The following is a 26,189-nucleotide window of genomic DNA, read 5'->3' as shown; positions in this document are numbered from 1 at the left end:
GACATTGTCTTTTTTAGTTCTCTTTTAGCAGTGCAGGCATGCTTAGGTGCCTGGTAGCTTCAAAACGCCTTTTATTTTGCACACCATGCACTGCTGTAGGCATAGCTGCGATGGATTTAAACAGGGAAGAGATCCCATAAGAAAAAGCTAGCATCTGTTAAATTATTGAGCAAAACAATTCTTTAAATGTTCATCCGTCAGACTTTTTCCTACTGCGCTAGCCTGAACGTGCAGTTATGCAGTCAGAAAAGCTGAGTAGGGACAGAAAAAAAGCCAGGTTAAGACCAGTATTTGCACGTGTTGCATTAAAATGTTGTCAGCTTTTTGCCTTCTTATGGACTCTAATTAAGCAGTGGTAATTGTGGAGCTGCAGAGCTATCCCTAGGTATCACTGGCCACAGCCTACTCTTCACTTGGCAGATCAGTTGCACTAATTTTGGGCTTCTCCCTGTTGCCCTAGTTTCTCTGCACACGTTGTTCGAAAGAAACACTTGGGTCAAATTTAGCCTTATTGGGCATCTGATCCTGTATGAACTTCTAAACGTATATTTAGAGTGGTTTAATTAGCAGACTTGTAGTGCAGCACAGAGTTGGAGTGAAGAAATAAAAAGCTTGATAGATGGGAACTGGAGTGATTTTATTTCAGCAGCACCAAGAAGATCATTACACAAGCCATTTATTTGTTAATAAGTTCAATACGTGTCTGGTATTTCCCAGCCACTTGCTTTCTGAATGTCTCTTGTTATGGTCACATAATAGCTGTACTAATAGCCTGCACTTCATATTACTCCCTTCTGTAGTTTAGTAAATTATGGAAAGATCAGCGACTGGTCAGCACACTGCACTAGTATAATCATCTATGCTTTGGCCTTTTATTTTCTTACATGCTCCCTCACGCATCTGGTCAGATCCGTGAAAAACAGTGCAGTTCCTCCGATTATACAGTGGGAACAAGGGCAGATATTTCAAGTTTTGTTGAAGGAGGAAGGAAGGACTTAGATTTGTGGAATGCGCTTCAGAGGTGAAGCTGACAGACTTCTGAATGAAGCACGTCTTCCTTCTTCCCTTCTGGAAGTTACCTGCTGCGGTAGGGCATGAATCTGATTTTGGGTAAATGCCAGCTAATTTACTAGAGGTACTTTAGGCTACATGATGCACCTTTCCAGTATGTATCATTTCAGAAGTTGCAAAAAGATTTGGTTTGATGTTGCTTTAGAGAACAGATTATTTCTGCCCTTTCCCCCTGCGTTTATCAGTTTGATTTGTTATTGCCGATTTTGTACACATTGACCTAGGTCTCACTGGATGGTCTGGAGGTCTGCTCTAATGGATTAAAAAAAGAGCACGTTGTGTTCTAGCCATTTTTTTGTGCATATTAGACTATCGTTTAGTTGAGAGCACCATTTATACTTGGCAAAATCTTGATTTAAAAACATACAGTTTTCACTGGGGGGGGCGGAACAGGAATGCTGCCAAGCTGAATCCTCTCCAGTATCCAGCTAGTCCAACACCCCGGACTGTGTAAGCTACAAGAATCCTGCAGTGCATGGGCATGAAATCCTCTGGGTCAAGTTGGGTATGTCTGCAGTACTGCCTGATGAAGCATAAAGAGGAAAAGACCAGGGTTTGGTGTTGTGCTCCGTTATGCTTCCAGGACTGCTTGTCCACATCATGACTTTACTGGGCGTAACATGTTCACCAGTTGCCCTTTCTCAGTGTGTGCTGGATAAGCAAAAAGGGGTCAGCTGTTGGAAAAACTTGTGTCCATGTTGTAAGTAGCATGCTTGATGACTGGAAGTCATCGCAACAGGGAAGCAATTTTGGGCTAATCAATTGTACGCTTGGATGTGTACCACAAGCCACGACATAAAGACGCAAGTCAAATCTGCACCAAAAAAAGAAGTCCTGTGCAATGAATTGGTAAGGTAGGCACACCTAGTAAGCAGTTGCTTAGGTCATTGATTTTTTATTAACATATGTTACAGAAATTCTGGATATTCCTGATTGCCATCCATCACCTTTTTTTAGTCTTGTTAAATTCTTGGCCTTTCTGTGTCCTTGCAGTAACAAATTTTGCCCTTTAATTAGGCCTTGCAAGGAAAAAAATCCATGCTTCCCTCAATTTTGAATTTACTGTTGTTCATTTTCATTCTCTTCTCCCAGGATTAATGGAGATAGAGATTAGAAGCTCTTGATCTTCTATCTCTGTACCAGTTAGCATTGCTTATAGTTTTACTATGTCTCCTTTTACTCATGTTCTTCTAAGGTGCTTTAGAAGCATCTACGAGCATCGGGTGATTCTGATCTGAATCACCTGTCCCACAATGTTTAATACAAAATGAGATTCTTCTTGAAGGCGTAAGCAAGCTTTTTTCAGAACCTCTGATATCCTCCAGTACTCATGAGTTGAGGAAGTTCTTTGTGTTTATATAACAATATAGGAAGAGAGAGGAAATTTTAAGTCTGGATGATAACCACATGGTTTTGTGTAGAATTGCAACTGAGCTAGAAGACTTTTGAAGCAGGAATTGTGTTGATTGGCAAAGAAATCTGCATCAGTTGGGATGAGATGTACTAGTTGCTGTATGTGTTAGACTCCATGACCCAGGAAGTAAGTTCTAGTCCAGTGTTTCTGGGAGGTCACTGCATTTTCATCAAGATAAGAAGCCTGTGGTCTGGTGGTTGTTAAGATAATACTGACACTTTTTCAAGAATAGCTGAATTAATGCATGAATTCTAGTTGTTCAGATTCTAATTTGGGCAATTATGATCCATCTTTAGTACCTGCAATTTCAAATTAGTTCAGCTTTTTTTTTCATGTCTTGTCTGGCTTTGTTTATATAACAAAGCTGCTGCACTGCTGTTGGATGTCTTTATATTTCATCTCAGATGTGGGTGGCAATGTGTTACCTCTCAGCTGTATGCTAAGAATTAATGTTCTCTGAAAGGGCTAGAAATTCGCAAATGGAAGTTGTTGTTGTAATCTTCAATCTGCTATTAACTCCTATTAGCTGACGAGACAAAGCAGAGGACTTATGAGCAAGCGTTAGCCATGCTGAAGAATGCGGTGGCCAGGTTTCTGACCAATGTGTCAAATTAGCATACTAAGCCATGGTCATTAGATTAGACTAAAGAAGAAATGACTCATGTTGAGGAAGGAATGCAAATATTAGCTGAGAGACAACTGTTTGTGTAGATAAGCCTTCCAAAGAAGTTGAATAAATTTTAAAAGGAGTACAGGGAAAAACACGAACTCGTTGCTTATTCAAAGCAATGAATAAAATCCCAAATGATTCTTTAAGAGCTTACAATGAACAAGGCAAAATAAGCAGATGGAGCTGGGGCGATGAAGGAACTTGTTTTGTAAAACTCTCGTACTACCTCTGTGATGATATGAAGAGGACATCAGGAAAACTTGGTAAATACAGCAGAATTACCAGCTTATGGGTTTATTTTTTAAATATCTTTGATGCTTGTAAGTGATCAGTGATTTCTAAAACAACGTTAGAATGTCGGAGGCTTATCTTATTTCTTGAAGGTGGTGGTTTGTGTAACAGTATCTGCTGCTGGGTCGCAGACAGCTGCAAAGCGAAAAGGGAAGAGGAAGCTTAATCTGCAGGGAGAGATGCTTAAAAAGATGTGGCTACAGTTTTTAAGTCTATTGGGTGTAGATCATAGGAATGTGAAAGCCAGATCCACCAAAGTAATAGAGATCTTCCTGCTGATTTAGCGGGTCTTTCTCTCAAAGGCTAGGTGATCTATTGCAGAAATACAGGCTGGGTAAAATTTGCTTGACATTTACATTGTGTTTCTTTGCCTGGCCATTTTAAATTACTTATTTTGCTATAAGGCATGATGCTTTGGACAGCTACTCTTGAGTATAATGCAAGTAACTTATAAGAGTTGAGTAAAATTTGTGTTCTGTGCAGAAAAGAGCATAGAGACATATCTGGAGTCTCTGGGGACTCTTGATGCACTGACCAAGCTGCCCTGTGCTCTATGTTGCAATCAGAGCTGTAGCCTGTAGGTTTACAGATGTGAAGGAAGTTTTTAGGACACACAGATGAGAAATGAACTGAATTATATTAGTGGTGAATTTGCTGTGCAAAAGCAAAGTATAATTTTACGAAGCTTTGATGCATAGTTGAGAACCCTGGCAAATTCTTGGGTAGATACACAGATTATAAAGCCTCTGAACACCCACGACTTAAACAGAAGGTTTGTTGGAATTACATATTCCTGAGCTAAAGGGTGCTTTGTTTCCTGCAGCCAGCTAGAAAGAGATGGGAGGAAAGCATGGAAGTAGGTACAAGTCCTCGTCTCGTGTCCGCATATCCATGTCGCTTGTATCTGAATACAGCCCAAGGTATGAACTTAAGCTGAGACGGACAACTGCGTGACTAGTCTCTCTCTCAGCAGCTTTCAGCAAATTTCACAGCTAGCGTTCCCTAACGTGGCTGTTTTCAAGTACTGGGAGAATTTCTTTACCTCAAAGCAGCAGCCAGCCAAACAGCCAGACACGCGGAGGGAAAAGAAAGAGGTTGTAAGACTTGCCAAAGCCGGATCTGAAGCCTGCGCTGAACCTCTCTGCGCAATCCTGCAATGAAGTTTCATCTCTGCTGGAGCTGATAGATGCCATCGGCTTTAGTCCTGATTGGATTTTCCAGCAGCCAGCGTAAAGGAGAATAACTTCCTTGAAATATCTTCCTTTTGTTTCCTTGTCCGCTTTCCTTAGTTCTGTGAAGAAGGGGGGATTGGAGGAAGATCTGGGGAGAGAAGAACATTATTGTAATTTCACAATGCATGACCCTTTATAAAAGTACCTAGTACTTAAAATCTGTCCTGAAATAACCCATACCCAGATAACCTATAAAAAAATCAGCAGACATGACTGCGGAGATGACTCTGAGGTGAATTTGCACACGTTTATAACGTGTAGATTTGCAGGTCGTTTTGAATGTTTGTGGTGTTAACTCACAAGTTATTTCAGTGGAAATGCCCTAAGTGGGCGAAAGAGAAGAGCAGGTGGTGACTGAAAGCTAAAAAGTGTTTCAACGACCCAGTATGCCTGAGTGCCTGCAGATGTCTGCCCTTCCAGTGTAGTGTGCACCAATGTTGTTTTCTGTGTATGCCCATTTACACATGCAAGCCCTTTCATGATCATGTCATCCTTTCCACCTTGCTGCTTTTTTTAATTTTTTTTTTTGCTTCTCATGTTTTCTACTCTTACTTTTCAGTTGTGTATTTCCCATTTTTTTTCTGCCAATGATTCGGTTTTTAGGTTTTTGTTTTAGCTGAATCTCAAGTATATCTTGGATTGCCTGTACGTAACTTCTCACACAACCCAGGTGATCCAAAACCATATCTATAATGTTATATGGGGAAAAGGTTATGATCAGAGATAGCTAAAAAAGGAAAGACGTATTACCATTTATGTTCATCAAGAGGCAGACTTAGTGCTTCACAGTTATCTTTTAGGTTTACATTTCCTGGTTTATAGGAGTTTGATGCGATAATCATGTTCTCTTAACATAGTTTTGCTCACGGAATGCAGTTATATAATATTGCATACTTTTCTAAATCACTTTTGCTATAATTATTACTTCTATGAAAGATTAAGAACAAAAGAGGTTCAAGTGGGGAAATCAATGTAGGTCAGTATGTTATAGATCAGCGGATGTGCGTAAGAATATTTTTAAAATAGAATTTTGAACCCTTTGTTCGTTTGTAATCCTTGAAATCTCTTGAGAAACATTTTCCACGTGCATTAAATATCTGGGTTTTTTTTCCCAGCTAGCTAGCTGAGTTCTCAGACAAGCACATTTCCATCCATGCTGAAAGCATGCAGCCCCTCCCCACTTAACATCTCCAGTTTAAAAGCAGGCTTAAATTCTTATGTCTGTAAAGTCTGATGGAAAGCAACTAAATTGTTCTTACACAGTTCCCTTTTTAACTCAACAAGTCTGATTTTTATTTACATTGAGGCCTTTTTTGCCCTTGTGGCAATGCAGTAGGACTTTATGGTGAACAGAAGTATAAACCACGTGAATTTAGACCACATTGTTGATATTCTTAGCAAAGGACCACCAGCGTCGCTCATACTACCTAACTAGCCCTGGGCAATTGTTAAAGTTTAGTTCACGAAATGTATAATGTACTATATTTCAGGTACCAACACATTTATGACCTTTTGTCTAGCAGACTATGACCGTACTAGGACTGTGATTCCAGAGGTGAATTATTTGAGGGCAACCAGTGTCTGTTGCCTTAGAGATGATTCAGCTATATGGGAATAGTTAAGCTCAATACTGGAAAAGTCTGGAGATGCCACTAGTTGTCAGGAAACCTTGGTTTTAATAGCAGCCTATTTATTTCTCTTGATTTTCCCAAAAGGATCTAACTTATCTTTGCCAGCAGGCACATTTGAAAGATGCTGCCATCAGGTTTGAGTTCTAACAAAGCTGTACTGATCATAGTTGAGGGCGGATTTTTGGTGTTTGGTTTGGGTTTTTTGAGATGTATCTGAAAGGGAGAAAGGGAATTTGTTAGGATGTGGAAGATCTGGAGATTTTAGAAATTAATTGCTTGCTTTCCTCACAGCATCTTCCACTACTCCTTTCGTTGTTTTCCACTCTTTTGTAGGCCTTGCCTTTTCTCTTTTTCCCTTTTCTTTTTCCATTTTTTTTCCTTTTCTAGTTCATTTCTTTCACGTTTTTATTGGCTGCATTCTTTCACAGTTGTGAAGAGCTTCTTGGTGAGGAGGTCCAGGCAGCCTGAAAAGCACGCTGGGCTCTGGCCCCAACCAGCCTTTGGGACCACTCGGCTGCCTCTCGGACAGCTGGCTGATAGTGGTCGCTGTGTGAGCCTCAAAGTGGGGTGGTCAAAGCTGCCAGGTGCAGCCAGGCGTGTGAGATCTCCTGCTTTGCTGTCAGGGTGAGCTATGCCTACGTTCAAGGCTTTGAGCTTGCAGGTCCGCTGGTTTTGCCGCAGTCTCCCTACCCTGTGCAGCAGCACCCTGTGAGTCTTCGTGCTTTTTGGAGCTGCTGCTACTGAAAGGATGCTCAGGCTTTGCACATTTATTTTTCAGTTGTGCATTTGAGGGTGAGGAACGGAGAGGGAAACTACCAAGTCTGTCTCGTGACATCCTCACTTTCTGCTGTGAGTGATACATCATTGATGGCAAGGGTCGGTACAGGCTGCTTCAGTATCCTGCAGTTGAGGAATATAGAATGCTACTGTAGCAGAAGAGGATAAAATATTAATGATATGAAGTCAGTGGCCAAACTCTTACCACTCTCAGAGGGGTCAAAATTGACCTCCATATTCAGCAGTCATCCTTTGTGTCTCACTGCAGACTGGCAGGCAGTACAGCCTGCCCCAAGATGGGAAGGGAAAAGTTGTGTCTCTTGTTCTTCTCTTTCCAACTAGTTAAGGGGGCATGGTCCGAGGAGGTGGCTTGGAGCAGACCTGCTTCCACATAGCCCAAAGTTTTGGACGCTGACCAAGAAAGTTTTGTTCCTGATACTGCAGGAAAGAGAAGAGCAGAGTGAGAGTTGCTGCTGGAAGGGCAGCCTCATTGCAGAACACCAGCCTCTGCTCAGTTTGGTTTCCAGCTCCAGCAGTGGCAGCAGCAACAGCTCAGCTCTGCTCTCCTATCCTTGCCCATCACCGCTCATACAGCTGCAGATGAGTGAGCATGGGGGCTGCCTGCGCGGGGAAGGAAGGGATGGATGTGCTGTTTGCTTGGCAGAGGGCAGAAACGTTGCCGGTGGGAATGAGGGGGAGATGTTTTCAGAATACACCTACTTTCACATGAGTGTGTTTGTCAAGGGGATGGGTCTGGGGAGCAGGGGACATGGAGTTTATGTGGGGATAGGAGCCAGTTTTCTTCCGTATGAGTACTGGATGAGCAGGATGTGGGTGGTGCATGTAGTGTGGGGTATGAACCTCTGCCTTGCCTTGCTCTGCTGCAGAATGGTTTCACAGGGTTGACTGAAGTGTTTGAGATGAATTCTGCACTGATTTCCATCAAAACTGACAGATGCAACAGAACACACCTCTCTTGCCTATAAGATGTGATTTATTCCTTAAGATTTTCAAGAATTATGTCATTATACACATTGTAGTTAATGATTTCTTTGCAATGACAGCGCTCCTGCATTTAGTTGACATCCCCTTCCCCTCCTGTCATATTTAATGTCCAGAAGTCTTTTGCATCTAATATGCAGCAGGCCAAATCTTTCAGGATGCTTTCTGTGATGACTAAATTGCTGTAGTGAATTCAACTGTTATTGGAGGTTGGATTTTGTAAATGCTGCTTCCCCCCAGAAGTCTTTGCCATTTCTCAAGTTTGCTGTAACACCCCACCACAGTGATTTTCAGGATGAGTCTGGCCCCTGTTTTCTTCATCCTTCAGATTGGTCATTGACATTGCATATGAGCAGTAGCAGAGGTAGAGCTGGATTTGTTCAGTGTTAAGAGAAGTCTTGGGTGGGATGTTGCTGATGCCTTTGCCTAATGGGAGCTTGTAGGGAATGAGGCACACTCTTCTCACAGTACATGGTGAAGTGACAGCAGGCCCTAGACACAAGTTGCAACAAGGGATGTTCTGATTAGACCTCAGGAGTTTACTGTTTTTTTTTCTCAAGACAGTAGCCAAATATTAGAATAGGTTGCCCAGAGGGCTTGTGAGATCTCCATCCCTGGATATACTCAAAGCTCAACTGGACAGGGCCCCGAGTGGCCTGCTCTACGTTGGTCCTGCTTTGACTGAAGGGCCAGACTTTAGGAGATCTCTTCCAACGTTGGTTATTCTATGGCAGTTTGATTACAATCAGTATTCCCACAAGCCCACTTTGCTGGAGAAGGCTGTTGACTTTTCAAAAGCCTGCTGCTCTAGAAAGCAGCAAACTAAGAAAACCAAAACTGAATGCTGTAGCCAGCAGTAGCCAAATATGAAGATGAAGGCTATTCTAAAAAAGAAAAACCCCAATCACACAAACAAGCGAACAAAAAACTCCCATGGGTTTACTGAGGTATGATAAGCAGTTTGTGATGGGTCTGATGGATCTCCCAAAAGGCACATGGGAAAAACACTGAGTATGAACGAGGCTGCATTAACTAAGTGACTGTAGATACTGTAAAAGGAGAAGGTTTGGTGTGGTTTTTTTCCTCAGCTTGATCCTTTCTGTGCCATGATATCTAGAAAAATGCTCTGTGGAGTGCAAATGTTTTATTAGTAATTCAGCAAGTTTTAGGGACATTCTGAAGTAGCAGAGATATTTCTCTATTTTTGAAATCAGACTATAAATCTCTGTAGTCGCCTCATTTCTGTCTAAAGTAGGATCCAAGGTTGAAAGTAAAGAGTCTGTAACTCACTTCTGTAAATAATGGTATTCATAGTGAATTGATATTTGGGGCATTCATTTAGAAGAATGGGCATTGTTCACTGCCTTGCTGCTGCTTTTATGGTGTAAAGGGTCATTGACTTGGCTCCCTCGTCCAGACTCTTTGACAGCAAGATTAATGCATTGAGCTGTTTTTCAAATACAGCTTAGCTGAAGGATATGGTTGTCTCTCACATGTGTGAGCATTACTCATCTATGTACTTGTCCCAACAAAACTACATTAGAAGAGTGAGGAGTTTCTGAAGCTCTAACGAAGGCTGCCTGGAAGCACAAACTGCTGCCTAATACAGTTTCCTGCCTTCCAAAGGCATCATGGATTTGTCAGAGTTTAGAGTATTTTCACTGTATATGCCCTATGTTTTGATTGCTCTCATCATTTCATAGTGCAAAGAGAAAAGGTGTTAGCAGCAATTTTTTAGTTCTCCATACAAACAAAACATTTTCTTGAAAAGTTTGAATTTGGAGTCTACAGGGGCAAATGTTATGCAGAATTACAGGATCCAAACAGTGCCCAATGGGCCTATCTCACCTGTCAATGGGAAACCTCCTGGTTATTTCAGTGGGTTGTAGTCTTGCTTAGCTGTTCCTGAGAGGATAATATTTACAAGCAGTTCTTGCCATCGGGGTGCTTAAGCACATTAATACTCTGTGTACGGACCTGTCAGGTTTACAAGGCTGATCTTGTCCTGCATTAGTTGAGTGCCTGATGTAAATCTGATCATAAACCCAGATTTTCTTAGAGGCTTTTTTGTGAACGATGGTAGGTCTGGGAAGCACAGAGCTGTTTATAAGCTGCAAGGAGCCTTCTTCCCTGTTAACTCCACCAGAGTTTTGTTTGCATATTGGGGATGTAAACTACTGTCGTTCTTTGGACCGCTTTAAACTCGCTGAGAGACTTGTTCATGCTCAAAGGCTCACTGGCATCAAATAGCATGCAGCGTCAGAGCCAACGTGTGAGCACTCGGTGAGAGATGCTGCAGAAAGCAGTCCTCCCAAAAGTTTGCTACATGTAAAGGAAAAACGGCTGCTGCTTAAACGTAATCCAGCCGTCGACCCAGAAAGCACAAGCCTATCCACATTCATATATGATTGTGTTTAAGTATCTGCAAATCTAGGAGTTTATTTAAATGAAGTTTCAAAGAGCGAAGGAAGATCAGAATCTCTAATCAAAGCTTTTCCTCTGCCGACAAAGATTGCCAAAGTTTATTAGGCAGAACTGTTGAAACAATGAAAAAGCTGAATCTAATAAAATTTTGGAAGAAAAAGATACTGGACTCTGTGGGAGATAATGATTTGTTGCCTCAATCTTCGTTTTTGCTTTAATTGAAAATGGTTGCTCTTAACATTCCTATTCGAGCTTCTAGTTATGCTGAAACAGCATTCTACCCACATAGGGTAGACTGGGGAATAGGAAACGTCTTCATGCCAACGTGGAGATCTCATACACTTGGTATGTGCTGTCATTGAATGTCCTCTTGTCATAAGCCTGTTGGTAGTTGCCTTCTAGAGGACTTTACTGATGATGCTAAACAGTGATTATTTTTTTTTTTGGTCCTAATTTAGTTTGGCTTTCAGGGTTTGTCTTCTAGAATACACTGAAAGAATTCGTAACATTTTCAATGGGGAAAAAAATGTTTACTCACTTCCTTGCTCCAATTTTTAAGGGTTTCTAGGAGAGAAGATTGTGGAATGAAAAAACTTATGTCTCCTGGGAACAAATGAAGTAATCAATAAACACTGCTGCAAGATGAGGCAAAAGGAGCTTTCGGCAGACAGGGCAATTGCCATACGCCCACAAAAGGCAAATTCTCCCCTTAATTAGAGAATGGTATTGAGATGGTGGTGCATTAGAAGGCTAGAATGGCACTGACTGTGACACATGGGGAAGACTCTGTGTGTGTGTGGTCACAGTCCTTGAGGGATGTGAGCTGGCTGCAGAGAGCCCAGCAGGGAGTTAAGCTCTGCTGCTGGAGAAACTGGCTGCTGTTTGGAAGCACCCGATAGAAAAATACTATGGTGCCAGCACAGTGGCTTAACTAGCTAACAGGATAAGTGGAATATACTGCATTCAGGAGCTGGATAATTCTGTTAACAGAGTGAAGGTTGTAGCTGAAGCCCTGCCACTAATTAGGGCTAGATTGTCAAAGTGGTGCCTGGGATTATAGCCATAATTCTGTCAGTGACAGTCATGGAGCTCAGGTCTCTTTTTGCTCCTTTCACAATTCACCCCTTATGTGTCCCAGTGCACCCTGTGTTCCCAAGATGTGGAAGAAGTCAAGTGATGGGCAGAAAAGAAGCACTTAGTCTGTGTTTATTTAGTCAACTTTTTTCCCCAAAAAACTATTTCTTTTTAAATTCAGCAGTAGAAGGAAATAGGAGCATTCACCGATTTGCAGATCTACTGAGGACTGTTACCTCTCTGAAGAGGGATGGCACAATGTGAAGCATGAACTTGGCATGATGTCTTATATTTTTTTACTGTGAATAGACCCTTCAGTACTGAGCTGTGGAAAATGTAAGCCATTTGCCACTTGCTTAAAGAGTTGTCCTAATATTAAGAGTTCAGTGAAATCAAAAGGGCAACAGCAAAAGGCAGCAGAACTAGGTTAGAGGAGAATAATTTTTTTGAGGAACTCTTCTTGATACCCGTCTCATGTACACGCAGGTCTGCTAAAACAATAGCTCAAAGCTGATTAAACTAAGATCAGCAAGGCTGTGCGGAGTGGAAACTGGTACCGTGACCTTGCGTCGGGCTGGGGGGTTTTGGACCCTTCTTACATCTCAGATGAACTGAGGGATGCAAACACGTGAAAGGAGTCAGAGGCCTTTCAGTGTCTATCAGTATCAGAAGCTTCTTTTGCTCTTGACTGTTGAACTCAGGCTATTAACCTTATTTATTTTGCTTTAAATCTGCAGGCAAGTTTAGTGCTCTTGAAAAGCAGAGAACAGAGAACTGGAGCTTGAAGCAAGCGTAGTGCAGGCGGTTACTGGACAGCCTGTCTTTTTCCCCAGCTCTGCAACACCAGGTCTTTAGTTCTGACATATCTAGCAATATTTTTTCTGTTAGCTGATGCACAATTTGGGACTGAGTTGAGGCTATTTTTCACTTGTGATTTGAATTAAGCATGGGTCACAGCCTTTCCTTCTTGCAGTGCTGTCATCCACTTCTTTTCATCCTCAGAGCCAGTGTATACAAACAGAAAATACTTTGCTTTACTTTTTTAGTGTCCAGTGTTCTTTCATTGTAGACTTCCATCTTCCATACAGGTTTGGATAGTACCGCTTGGAAGCGTGAGCCACTCTGAATACTTCGATATGTTCTTAGATCTGCTTTTTTAAAGAGAAGCTCTCATAAATAGTATGGTCCAAGCTAGTTCTTTGCCAGTTTACAGTTCCGGACTATTTAATCCTCATTAAATATTACTGTAGATACAATCCATTCTGTCAGTGTAAAATATTCTAGGTTTTAATTAGCACCCTTTAAACGTGTAACCTGATTGGATTGAGAATTAGTTCACATCCATTATGTTCACCATATGAAGTCAACAAATACAAACAGCTAGTGCAGCACTGTTTTTAACATCACTGCAGTTTCCTCTGTTTTAAATGTAAGCAATACTGGTCCATGAGAGATAATTGATATCAGTTATGATCATTAAACGTTGTTATTCTTTTGCAGCGGAAGCTACTGGTACAGTAATGTTTGGCTGAAGAGTAAGATTTCTTAAACCAGATGCTTCTTCTACTTACAGGAAAAGAAAATTTGCTTAGCTTTGTTGAACCTCCTCATGTGGTCACAGGGGCCAAAAATGCTTTTCTGGAGAGCAGCGTGTTATAGAATGTTAAGACTAAGGCATAACAGTGTTTTTTCTGTTGCTGTGTGTGGGAAAAGGAGTAAGTACTTGTATTTGTTGCTGTGCCTGTCCAGCTGTGGTAGAAGCATGTAATAAAATCATACTAATCCTTTTTCATATCAGCAGAACTTTTAAAATAGTTAAGTTGGCCTGCACAATATACAAATATGCTAAAAGTGACTTAGTGGTGCAAAGCACACTTTACCTGCACTATTACTGGTCGTTGTGGTTCTCAAATGCAGATTTTCTAGTATAGCACCACCCAAGGTGTGCCTTGTAAGCCACTTTACTTTCAGGACCAAGACCATTGTCCTTGTTACTCTTCCGTGTATCGAGGTAGACTGGTGAAGGGTAAGATATTTTTGGAGATCTAATTAGCTGTGAGGGTTTCTGTTTCTTATCTTCTGCTTAGACAAAGTTTTATTGGTGAACTTGGAATTTTGCTTCAGCAAGAGCTGATGGACTGTAGTACTCTGGGATTTCTCAAGATTTTTTTTTTTTTTCATAAGACTTACACTATGGCTTAAGAGGGAGGGAGTCTCAAGGGCTCCGTTTGCTAGTGTGAAGCCTGTCTCCTTTCTCATTCAGGGTCACATAACTTCCCTCCAGCATTTGCAGGAACTACTCACAAGGAAAAGTGATGTTAGAATAAAACTGTATTATTTTTAGCCTTCTGTCTTCTTTTTTTTTTCCTCTACTGAAAAAATGAAAAGCGCTACCAACCGTGGACCTTTTCCTGAGTTCAGCAAGTCCTGAGAGGCTTGGGTCTGACCTCGAGTACTCTCCATGTTTCACAGATAGCCGTCATGGGCTCTAGATGTTGTCTTTCGCCATGCTTTAGGGGTTGGGTAACTGTAGCAGACCAGAAGATATTACAGTGTGTGTTTACTGGAGGATATTTTAAAGGAGGTACTGATACTTCTCTAACTGCTTGAGTGCATGCACTGCCATCAGTGACAATGATACCGGCTCTGATTACAAGCAAGGAAAGCAAAAGGAGGTTTGAATCTGGTTCAGGAAGCCTTTGGTTTTCTTGAGCGATTCAGCTGGGCTTGAAGTTGTAGCTCATGTCCTATCTCTTCATATCTAGATATGACAGAAGCATGTAATAAAAGCGTATTCATCCTGCTTCGTATTGGCAGGACTTGTAAAGTAATTAGGGTGGACTGCACAATGTGCAAACGTGACATTATAAGCTAAAAATAGTAAATTAATTCAGACTGAGCTCTCACTTCAAGGGCATAAAAGAGCACCAAAGTTATTGAGGGAAAATCACATTTGTTCCTTTTCATACCAAGGACTTCACATCCATAGGATGTCAAGTGATGAGATGAACGTTGTCTTTCTGTCAGCTAACTGTGTTTTAAGTGGCAGTTGAGAAGATGCAGAGGTTTTTACCTCCTGATGACTAAATTCAAGGTTTACTTACAGTGACAAAACTCCCAACGTAATTATATTGTAGCCATTAAAATCGATCTGGATTTATTTCATGATAAATGGCAAGCAGGAAGAGTGTGGCCCGTGCACTTCCTCATCCCAGGTCTCCAGGCACTATGAGCCCCAGTTGGTGACCACGCATCCTCCTTTGCCCTACCCTGCACCAAGTGCTCTTGGCCTTGCCCTCACTACTGGGGACAGTCTGGTATTGCATTAGAAAAGAGTGAATCCAAACTGCAGCAAATAGCTTTTTTTTTTTTTCTTTTCAGAAAATCTGCCTTAATTGTTTTTAAGTCCCTGTGATGTTTGGTTGCGTCCCAAAAAACTTCCCTTCAGGTGGACAGCAGGGCAAATGTAATGATCTCGAGTGGTCAGGGCACTGAGGGGAGAAGCCTTGTGTACTCTGCTTGCTTGGCACAGTGAGCTAAATCACGTTGTGCTCCTGGTGCAGCTTCCCCTTCTCCAACACTGTTCCTTCTGACTCCTTGAAATGCCAATATTAAAGTAAAATCGCTTTCCCAACCTTCCTAATACCCTTCCCTGAGCGCGTAACCGTTCCTTCCTTTGAGAGAGGACGTCTATCTGCTCGAGCCCCCTCTGGCACGTGCCCTGCCGCACCTGAGGACCTGTATTGCAGGTGAGAAGGTCCCAGTGTGGGGAGAGCAGTAGACAAATGCCACCAGACCTCTGGAGAATGAGGAGCGTAGACGGTAGGGCTGTAGAGGAGACACCTGTCTCAGTTGTATGAAGTCTTCAATGGCGCATCCCAGGTCTCAGCCCAACGATAACCACCTCTCACCCTTTGCGCCACGTGTTCCCTTTCTCAGCTGCCCGGACAGGAAGAAAATCGGAAAAGCTTCAAAAAAGTGTTGTGAGGTGTTTCTGATTACTGGGGTTAACTGCTAGGCATTATGAAAATGCCTAGCGTTTTGATGTAGCGCTGCATCTCAGAGAGTCACGCTGGGGTAAACTAGGGAGTATAAGAGTATATGATTCATTTATGCAGCAGGGCTGGCTTTTAGGCCCCGTGATTGTGTGACTGAGGGGTGAGCACTTGGCAGAGCGGTGTAGGTGGATCCTTTAGGAGCAAATAAATATTTTTATGTTGTTTCACTTACAGGGCTGGATGTGTTATTGTTGTCTTTGTATAATGCTAAGCTTTGCCAAGGTTTGGCCATGCTGGGGTTGCTTTGCCTATATCAGGATTCACGACAATACTCTAGTATAACTGTCTTGATACAATTTCGCTCATGTAGATAGGGCCCCACAAGGGTCATTCAATAGCAACATTTTTAATTTTTGAATAGGCCAGTATTTGCAGGATCCCCATCATGTCCACCCCAGTCTGTTCAAAGCATAGGCTGTTAAACTATTCGTACTGATTTTTGTGGCAGATCTAAAAACCCCAGAGAAATGTTTAAGGAATGGGAAAAAGCACATGTTTTGCAAATGTGCATGTATCTAGGTCGGTTGGCCCAGTTACTATCCTGAAAAGACCATAAGTAGTAAGCATTAAAGGGTAATGTGTAATAAATGTCAGGCAGTGACATAGTATGAAAAATACATCTTGACAAGGAAATGTCGTTGTTTCTTGGTGGGATCACAACTTCGGCTGGTAAAGGTTGCATAAATTTCTTATCATCACATATAATATTCTTATTTAAACGTGTCTCTATCCAGAAATCGGTGGTGACTTCAATAAACATATTGAAACCTGCTTAGCTGGGAAGGCCGAAAAGTGCAATTGCAACTAATTATCTGTGATGCAATAGGGATGTTTCTACTGGAATTCACTTATAGTCCTGCTCTACTCGGTACCTTTTTCCATATTTAAATAGTCTTGCAAGAAGGAAGATAATCATGACAAAAAATCAAGTCCAGCAGAGCCCATTTTTTTTTTATAATGGTGTTTAAATTCAACCTGTATGTTTGTGACCTAGCCCTCATCTGCATCTTGACCTGCCAGCTGTGCTTGTTGTTTAATCCCTACAAGCTGGACTGCTGTGCCCTCTTGCCCAGGTTTTGAACTCTCTGGGGGCAAAGAGCAGCTTGTTTTCTAAGTTAAGCTTGAATACACAATATTTAATATACTGAGCAATGAGTCACAGCTGAGTGGGACTTCAGTTACTGCTTTCTGGCGGATATTGGAACTTCCCTGCGTAAATGCTCTTTTACTTTTTTGCCTGAAAGCTGAACGGCAGGAGCGGCAAGGAGCTGCGGCTTCCCAGGAGCAGAGCAGCACTTGGTTTGACTCCACAGTCAGTGGGAGGTAGTAATAGTAGCACCATCTCCCTGCTGAACTTGCAGTCCGACTCCCAGGGGCCTCGCTCTGTTCAGGGAAACAGCGGTAAAACCTGCTGATGGTGAGTTCCTGCTGATACCCCAGACACCGGCTTGAAGGCATTCTTGCATCCCATTTCTGATCACGGTCAAAAGGTAGCCTGGGTCCTAATTTGTACCACAGCAGCCCACCAATAAACTTGCTGAACCAAAGACTGACATTAAAACCTAAACTGTGGAGTGCAAAGCGTCAGCTATTGACTTATTTTTTTTTACTATTATTATTTTTTTTCCCAGATCACTCTCAGTGCCTATTGTTATCATAATTCACAGTTGTTTTTTGCACAGGGTGTTAGTAAGCTCTCAGAAGTCTTTCTCACCTGTATGCAATAAACTTTCTAGAACAAGATTTTCTACAGTAGTAAGAAAAAGTTATAAAGACAGAAGTTGTTTTTAGGGATGAGAGCCGCATACCCATCCCTATGCGCTACTTTTATCTCCTATTTAATAAGCAGTTCTTTTTTGGGTGAGGAACCGACACGTTAAAATTATAGTAATATTTTTCTATCATTCTGTTTTCTTAAGGAAGAGTCTCCAGGAGGGGATGACTTAGGCCACTAATGGTTAAATTATTACCTGGGTAAAAACATTGTTTTGATTAATGGTCATCTAATTGAATTGATTCTTAGCTGTAAAACTAAGAATTTGTAAAAAGAGACAATTACTAAGCAATTTGTCTGTTCAAGAGTTATTTGAGACTACTCTCTCACCATTATTTTTCTTCCAGCAGATTTTTAAAAGCATCACCAATGAAGATTCAATCCAAGGGCAAGGAAGTCGGAGACTGATAAGTTTTTCATTGTCAGGTAAGTCACTGCTGATGTGAAAGTTTTAAGCCCAGACAGTGGGAAAATGAAATTACTAAAACCTTTCATGTATATGTTGGTATGTATGTAGGTATATATTTGTGCATGGTTTTTTGCCTTTTGCTCTAGAAGTGATGCTGAAGAAGAGAATTAATATCTGTGATTACTGCCACACTCTCTTTTTTTCAATGAGAGTTATGTGCTGCAGCATCTTGTTCAAGAAGGGTTTTGGGGCCACATCAGGTTTTTCTGTTTATGATTAAACGTGGTCAGGGAAAGGGAAAACAAGATCAAAGGTATGTACTTTACTTATATAGCAAAATGAGATTTGCGGTAGTCTTCTGTTTGTTGGCACGTTCCACTGTCTTGGTCCAGACATGTACCATAGAGCATGAGCTTGTCTGTATTGCTCAACAGTGACTCGCAGAGTTCTTGAGCCACGAGAGTGCTCTCAGTGCTCTAAATTTTCTGAAGAATGTTTAGCCTCATTACTTGGCATGTCACTGCAGGTTTTAAAGGCTTAATATGGATCCCTGAAGCAGCTATGGACCATTTGATCTGGCTTTGGTAACAATCTGTAAATCACTTCTATAGAAAAAATCAGTTTGTCAAAAGAGTAGTTGCGAGCAACGTTCTCATTTTGGAATTTTTTTGCTTTCTATTATGTGTTTTTTAGCTCCTGGAAGACAAAGAGAAAGATGCTGAACTTGACTTGGAAATTCTCTGAGGAAGTAGTACAAGAGAAAAAAGAGTTACCCTAGTTCAAAACTTTTACAAGCATAGGCCTTTCTGTATAAAGTCCTATACTTGGACATGCATTGCGTTACATGATTGGTTTTGTCATATGATTTATTTCAAGCTTCCCTCTAAGGTGTGTTAAAGTCTAGGACTTCTATATCTTTTTAATATTAAGCGTGCAAGTCAGTACTTTTCCAAATTAGGTGGCCAGGGTGGTCCTTGGCAGGTTATGTATCCTATATGGCAGGTTAGGCTGATATTAGATGGGGCTCTCTTAACGTATCGCCTATTTTTGCTGGGCTGGATGCTGGGCACCCACCTAGTCACATTAATTTGATAAAACCATAGGTTTAGCTCAGCAGAAATAAAGAGGTAGAGTTAATATTTCTTAATGTTCTTAAATAATCTTACACAGAAAATGTTTCCCAGAATTAGTAACATTTATTCATTCTCTCAGATTCTTTGGCCTAGTAGACCAAGAGATGTCAAGAGTAATAATTTTTGAGACTGCTAAATTAGGTCGTATCAGTGGGCCCTTTTATAAACTAAACTGTTTAATTTACAGCTTGATTTAAAGCATACAAAGGCCATACCATGTAATACATTTGGGATATCTAGTGGTTCACAAGAGTATATCACAAGATATAAATTTGCATTTCTATGCCAGCCAGGCTTTGAGCTCACAGTTATTTTATCAAAAATCTGTTATCAAAATAGCTCAATTTCGTCCTGTCTGAAATTAACAGATTAACAAAGCACAGGGATTCATTTGTTACCTTCTTACTTAGTTAACAACCACAAAAAAATGTTGTTTTCTCTCTCAAAGTGAAATTACTGCTGTTCCTATATCTGTTATGCTAGATAATAAAATGCAAATCGAGCCAGGTCTTGCAGAGGCATTGGAAGGAACTGCGGTTCCTTTCCATTTGCACTACTATCATAGCAATAACCTCTCTATTGTCGCGAGTCCTTTCAGCTCGTATAAGCTTCTTCAATATCTGCATTTTGGTATACTGTCACCGTCAGTGTCATGACTTAAAAGTTAGGTTTCCAAATTATGGTTGATTTAGTTACAATTAAAGAAAAAGAAAGAAAAAAAAAAAAAAAAAAAACAAAAGTGTAAAGCCATTAGTCTGATTGGGGACCATTGCGTTAGGTGCTGCACCAACACAGAGCCATCGTGCCCTAAGCAGTTAGTCATCTAAAGAATGTGAGAAGAGCTATGCCTTCTGCCATATCAATTTTTTAAAACAACACAAAACAATTATTAGAATGGGAGAGAAAAATCTCAAAGTAGGCCAAATCCCAAGAAATGCCTAACATCATCAGTCCATTTCAGCTGACCTGTATTGCTTGCTCTACTGCCTAGACACTCCAGTCAGACCCTGTGTTTAAATGAACTGTGCAGAAACAGTTTCTTTCTAAAAGTTGGTGACAGAGTGCTTTGTTCTTTCTGTAGTTTTATGGAGTATTTGCTTGGACAAAATCCAACTGGTTTCACTGGAAGTTTTGCCTGAGAAAAGATTTCTGGATTGAATAAAAATGTCAAAGAAAGAAAAAAATATAAACTGATGCTTCAGGGCAAAAGGAGATCGCTAGCTTCTTGGGAACAGAAATAGCTGAGAGTTTGCATTATGTCAGTAGGAGGTTCGTTTTCTTCATATTTGGTTCTTTGGAGACTGGAAGTTGGTCCTGTGAAAGGTTAGTTCAGATTAATAGGTTTGTTAGCAGCACTGATCTCAAAGAGGATAATTTCCTATGATTAAGCTTCTTAATCGTCTGTATGATGACTGTATTATTACAACTTCCATTATTTAAAATACCAAGAGAAATATTGTAAGCCTAATTTAGCTAAATTAAATACAGTCTTTAAGGAAAGCTATGAAGTCACTTTGCATTTACTTTCCGACGTGACTTTTCTGCTGTTACCCATGAATGTCACGCTTCTGATAAGGCAGCTGAAAGTGTCAGAGATCTCTCGCGTGAAGTACAGAAAGAAGAAATGTGCTAAGCTTCCTAAGATGTACCAGCCACCCCACTGAAGGTTCATGGGTTAGGAGCAGTGTAACGCATTCGCTGAAAGCCCTTGAAACCATTCTGTTGGCTGGTATATTTAGAAAGTGTTATCATGAAGTTTGCATGATATGTCTCCTAGCTATATGTTGCATTGAGTAACTTTTTTCAAGCTTTAATATTTCACGTGTCTCATGTGTTTGCACACTCTTTATTTATAAGTGTTCTTGTGGAACTAATGACCAGAAGATCTGAAAATTCAACAAACATGCAGGCATTTGTCCTCATCACACCTCTCTGAGAAATGTTAGTTATTTTTGTGTGGCTTTCAGACCAGACATTTAGGTAACATCAGTTGTCAGTTTATGGAAGTCAGAGTATAAATCACAACTGAAAATAGTACTAGGTCTGCTAAGGGTCATTTTGACAACAGTAGTTACCATGAAATGCTTGATCAGAATGCAGATATATAATACACTTTATCTTCCACACATTTTTTGAAATCCTAGTGACTGACTTTATGACAAGAGTTCTAGCCACTAAATGTTGGGGTTTTTTTAATACTGCTATAAACCTGCTTCCTCTTCTGCCCTCCCCAGGGCAGAAGCTAACTTGCCCAGATGTATGCTTTATAAACCTGAGTTACTAACCACTCAACTGTTTTATACCCATCAGAGCTTCTGCAAAGGTGAGGTGGCATTCTACCACCTCCGGTACACCGGTGCATACAAAGCACTGCAGTGCTCTAGACTAACAGATTTAAAAGCCTCAAAAGGCTCTGAATTCAGTTATTCCATTATGCTGTATAACACAGGCCACCTTGCTCCATGGTGTGGAGCTTTGTGGGAGTTTGGCTCAGATGTATCTTACAGACAGGCGTGTAGTCTAGACCGGAGGACACCAAGAGATGGTACTTTGCTCCTGTGGTTAATTGCTTGCTGTAATAAAAACTCCCCCTTGCCGTGTTAAGCTGTTCACATTAGCTGTTCCGACTTTTTCTGTGTTTTCCTTCTTGATGAAGACAATTAAAAAAGTAGCCTGTCTTTCAGCCATTTTTGAATAATTAATTTCTCTGCTCCTTTTCATTTATTAATGACCTATTTTCTTCCTGATTCCTCTGCTGCCCCTTACTTACACAAATGAGAATCCCTTTCATTTTCCCTTGTAGCATTTCCAGCTAAAAAATTTCTTTTCTCCTCTTTTCCACTGTCTTTAATATTTTGCCTGGGAGCCTCATGTGACAGAAATGTTTTGGCTTATCTGCTCCACTTAGTAATTTTTTTAAAATCTAAGATCTTTAAACGTCTCCTAGTGCAACTACACCAGCCCTTTCTTTCTTTTTTACATTCTTCTTTAAAAGGAAAATGGAGTCTGTCTATAGATCTGTAGATTTCTGAGAGCAGAAAAAAACACTTTAATCATCTGATTTAACTTCTTGCATATTACCAGTTGCAGAACCTCATTCAGTACCTGATCAAGCCAGCAAGCTGTTGTACATTATGTAGTATCTTTCTCAATTTTCCTGCGTTGTTTTGCTGTGTTGGATTTTAAGACTTCCTGTCACTACACATTACTGTTTCGTTTCTAAAATTCCTTAGTATTTGCTTCTTGAAATCCATTACCAGATGCAATGCTTCTGTGAATCTGTGCTCACTTTCTTTATGATAAATTTCGGTATCATGTACTACTGCATGAATCAAATTGGTATTTCCAAGCCAGTGCAATATTGCTATGCTCTTACTTTTGAAAGGTTATTACGCTACTAGCAGCTAAAATAATTCCTATTGCTTTAAAAGCACCTAGCTGAGAGGCAGGACCCATGTGCCTCCTGTTGATCAAGCAGAGTTTTGTTGTTCCTTTCTTTGAAGACACCACTATGCCTTCGGTAGCTCAGCTCAGTACACGAACTGCTACCCTTTAGGAAGGTCATGCTTGTTTTAGTCAAGCTCTGCAAAGTGCACTCTACAAAAGAACCACTGACATATCCTCACCCTGGCAATTGCCTTACCTCATTGGTAGTCAACCCAGATACCGGTCCTGTTCAACTACTCTGTCAGAACCCGAGCTGACAGCTCTTTGTGAATTTACAAAGGAAAACTGAAGGGAAATGTTGGAAGTGTCCATTGACATCCTAATTAGCAGCTCTTTTGTGGTAATGGATCATGAAGATGGTTTATTGTGCCTTGATACATGAACTAACAGGATCTCAGTGAGATTACAGTATTTTTACTTTCTGCCATTAATGAGCAGATCAGAAAGAGAATACATTCCGTTTTGGTCTTCACCAAGCTAAATCACAATCTAAATTGACTGTGGTCTTTCCAGTGACCCTTTGGTCTTCCCAGTGTTCTGGTAACTTTGCAGTAGAATCATAGAATGGTTTGGGTTGGAAGATCATCTAGTTCCAACCTTATATATTATTTCTAGGAAAGTTCTTCCAGAGCTGTTGGTGAAAGCTTCCCATCCCTTGGGAGAACAGTTTCTAAGTTCTTTAACTTAGAAACTTAGAACTAATAGATCGGTGACCAGACTAAACATAATTATTTTATATACCAGACTGCTCAAGCCTCTTGTTCTCGCTCTGGTTTTCCGTCCTTTCTGTCATGCTTCTGCAAGCATGGGACTGAACCAGTACCTCGCTGTCTCTGCACGGAACTGAAATACCATCTTCACAGTAGTTTTGCTGATCATTGCCATAAGAGAATCTCCTTGCTAAGCATGACAGAATGTGACCCGCAAATGCAAATCATACCTCTCCCCTGACCTTTTGAAAACTTAGTCATTTGTATTGAGGCAAAAATCAAACATGATAAAACACAGATGTGTTTGACCTGTGTCTGTTGGAATTGATATCCCCACCTGGTTCCATGTTTTGCCAATAATTACACACTGATTTCCAGATTCCCACAAAAATACACTCTCCGTCACTATCCAGTCATCAGTGCCCCAAAGTTTGTGATGCTGCATGGAAAGTGGATTTGCAGAATGATCCTTTCCAAGGCAGACAGGGAAGTCTGTTACCCACTTTACAGACAGTGGCTGAATGCATGCAAATGTCCTAGAGCAAAGCTTCCTTAGGTCTCATCCAGACACCCAGATATCAGCATATATGGAAAGGAAGCCCTGAGGTTGGAACAAATTCATAATTCTCCTGGGGGAATGGCAGGCAGCAGTTAGTATAAGCCATTTTTCTAAAGTGAAGTGAACATAGCTGCATTAGGATACATGCATTTAGAATTACTGAAAGTCTACCCGAGTGAAAGAGTCTGTAGTTGCTGTGTCGCCACCTGGATTCCTTCCTCCTGTCATCTTTCATGAGAGATCGCCTGAAGTCATTAAACTGATAGATGTGTATAACCCCTTTCATGCTAAAGTGTGATTTATGAGTAAATGGGAAACTGACACATGGTATATTAATAACTTTTTTTTAAGAGACTTGATGAAAATATACCTTTGCGAAGCATCGATGTGTTATCATGGTAGCATTTTCTCATATGCTTCCAAGAAATACACTGTAAAGCTACAGTGTACAGCAAGACACATCCAAGCCTTCTGGAATTCCTTGGTTTCACCAAAGATTTAAATTCAGTTAACCTTAAACCATCACTTAAATATTTAGTATTTTCAGAACCTTTTTCTGAAGGCAGTACAGGTAAGAGAAATATTTTCCTTTGCATAAGCAGAATAGCTGGGATTCTTCCATTGGGATGTTACACACCAGTGGTAAAGAGAGTACCTGAGCCATTGGTTACAACAAGTTATAGCATCCATAGGTTCCACTTCAAATTAAATGGACTGCCTCATATTAAATGGACTGCTGGATATCTGCAGATGCCTGTGTAGCTTTATTCAGAGCTTTTGTATTTTTGATGCTCTGTTTTTCAGTGTTGGAATTTTGTGGTGAGATATGTAAGTATAACTGGGATATCTGTCCTTGAGAAAGCTATTTCTGCTACCCCAATGCATGCTTTGGACATTAAAAATTGCAGTTTCTAACTGACATTTTTACAAAAATTGCATTATGTAATTTAAGCAAGAAAATGAGACAAAATGTCCTGTTGTGTGCTTAGCTAAATCATTTTTGCTCATCTAAATACAAAAATTGGACTACTAACCAAGGTTAGGAGTACTTTCACCTTCATGACTGTGCTTAATTCCCATAAATGGAAAGGGGCTAGTAGGTCATCATAGTATATATGTTCTTTATGATACATAATATATCAGTATATATAATTGAGTGATCGTTACTTTCTTTTCTGTCTGTCAATAGAGCGTTTCTTTGCACAGTGGTACCCAAAGATAGCGCAGTCCCTCTTTGAGGGGAAAAAAACCCCAGAAACACATACAGCAATAAATATTTCAGTTTCAGAATCTTTTGAGAAAACATCAGAGAGAAAGAAAATAAGATCCCAGAGGTCTTTCTCTCCTCATATGTTAGCAGCCTGATACTATCACACTGCTATGCCTTGTCATTCGTAGTGCTTTTGCAATCTTGTTTTCTATTTTTGGAATGTATTTCTAACAGTACAACTTCCATAGCAAAAGAGTTTCCCATGTAGGATTTCGGCAGGGCCGATAGAGGAGATACGTGCTGGTTACATAGAGATTGTACACTCAGAAAAAAAAGAGCATTATCAGTTTGAAGCAGATAATTTTCTTTGTGTAATACTGTTGCTAGGACCATGGCAGTACATACAGTCAGCAAAGTACTTTCAAATAGGCTATTAGTAGTGATATCCCCTATTTTTTGTTAATTGTTAGAGAACGTCACAAGAATGAGATTCTTAAAACACAGTCTGTTGCAGGACCATCTGTCCAACAGCTTTGGAATATCTGCAACATTAATTGTGTGCTGGAATAGATGATTAAAAACAACCAGGAACAAAAATGGTTCTTTTTAACTTGCACATTTTATTGTGTTGGCTATTACCATATGTTAAGGAGGCAAAATACAACTGGATGAATCTTATCCCTGTTCTTGATACAGCTGTTTTCTGGAAAAAAATGCTGATGATGGTGTAGAAAGTGTATGATTTTCAGATTCATCCAAAAAATCTGCCTGGAGGGTTTTAAATGGTCTCCCACAACCCGCTAGAATAATTGGTTTTTAATCAGAAGAGAATGAAAAGACTGAAAATTAATGTTTTCAAAACCTGCCTTAAAAACAAAAAAGCAGTGTGTTTAAAATGAATGTTTAGGTATACATCAAAGCAGTTTTGGAAACTATCTTGACTAATACCGTGTACATCTTCAGTACAGCAAAGGAAAGTAGCCAGAATGCAGTTCATTGCTTATAGCCCTAGGTGAAATAAAGCTCTAAAGAGAGAAGGAGAATCTCCATGCAGAGAGTTGTGGAAAATAAATTTGCTATTGAACTCGCTAATAGGAATCACTGCTTATATTTTCCAAAGAAAGCTTAGAAATGCATCTGGAAAAGGAGAAAGCCAGAGGCTTTAGTTTGTAGATGTTGAGCCAAAATTAATGATATACCTGTAGATTGGTTTGCATTTCATTGGCTTCACAGGGAGAAATCATAATGGACTTTGTGTCTTTCTTCAGAACGTTGTGAGTAAATTTTGAAATAAGTGCTTGGG

The 26,189-nt window shown here is 40.5% G+C and overlaps 1 protein-coding gene across 4 annotated transcripts in view; it reads left to right on the top strand.

Annotated features, from left to right (window-relative positions):
* HECW1 (HECT, C2 and WW domain containing E3 ubiquitin protein ligase 1) overlaps positions 1-26,189 on the top strand; it is a 258,899-nt gene that overhangs the window by 139,588 nt on the left and 93,122 nt on the right. For all 4 annotated transcript variants that reach the window (XM_054192341.1, XM_054192337.1, XM_054192338.1 and 1 more), the window contains one exon: positions 17,769-17,844. In XM_054192341.1, coding sequence (XP_054048316.1) covers positions 17,769-17,844 — 76 coding nt within the window. The remainder of the gene's footprint in view (positions 1-17,768; positions 17,845-26,189) is intronic.

Source organism: Rissa tridactyla, chromosome 2 (assembly GCF_028500815.1).
Source record: "Rissa tridactyla isolate bRisTri1 chromosome 2, bRisTri1.patW.cur.20221130, whole genome shotgun sequence".
Taxonomy (NCBI): Eukaryota; Metazoa; Chordata; class Aves; order Charadriiformes; family Laridae; genus Rissa; species Rissa tridactyla.
This window is presented reverse-complemented; position numbering and strand designations above follow the sequence as displayed.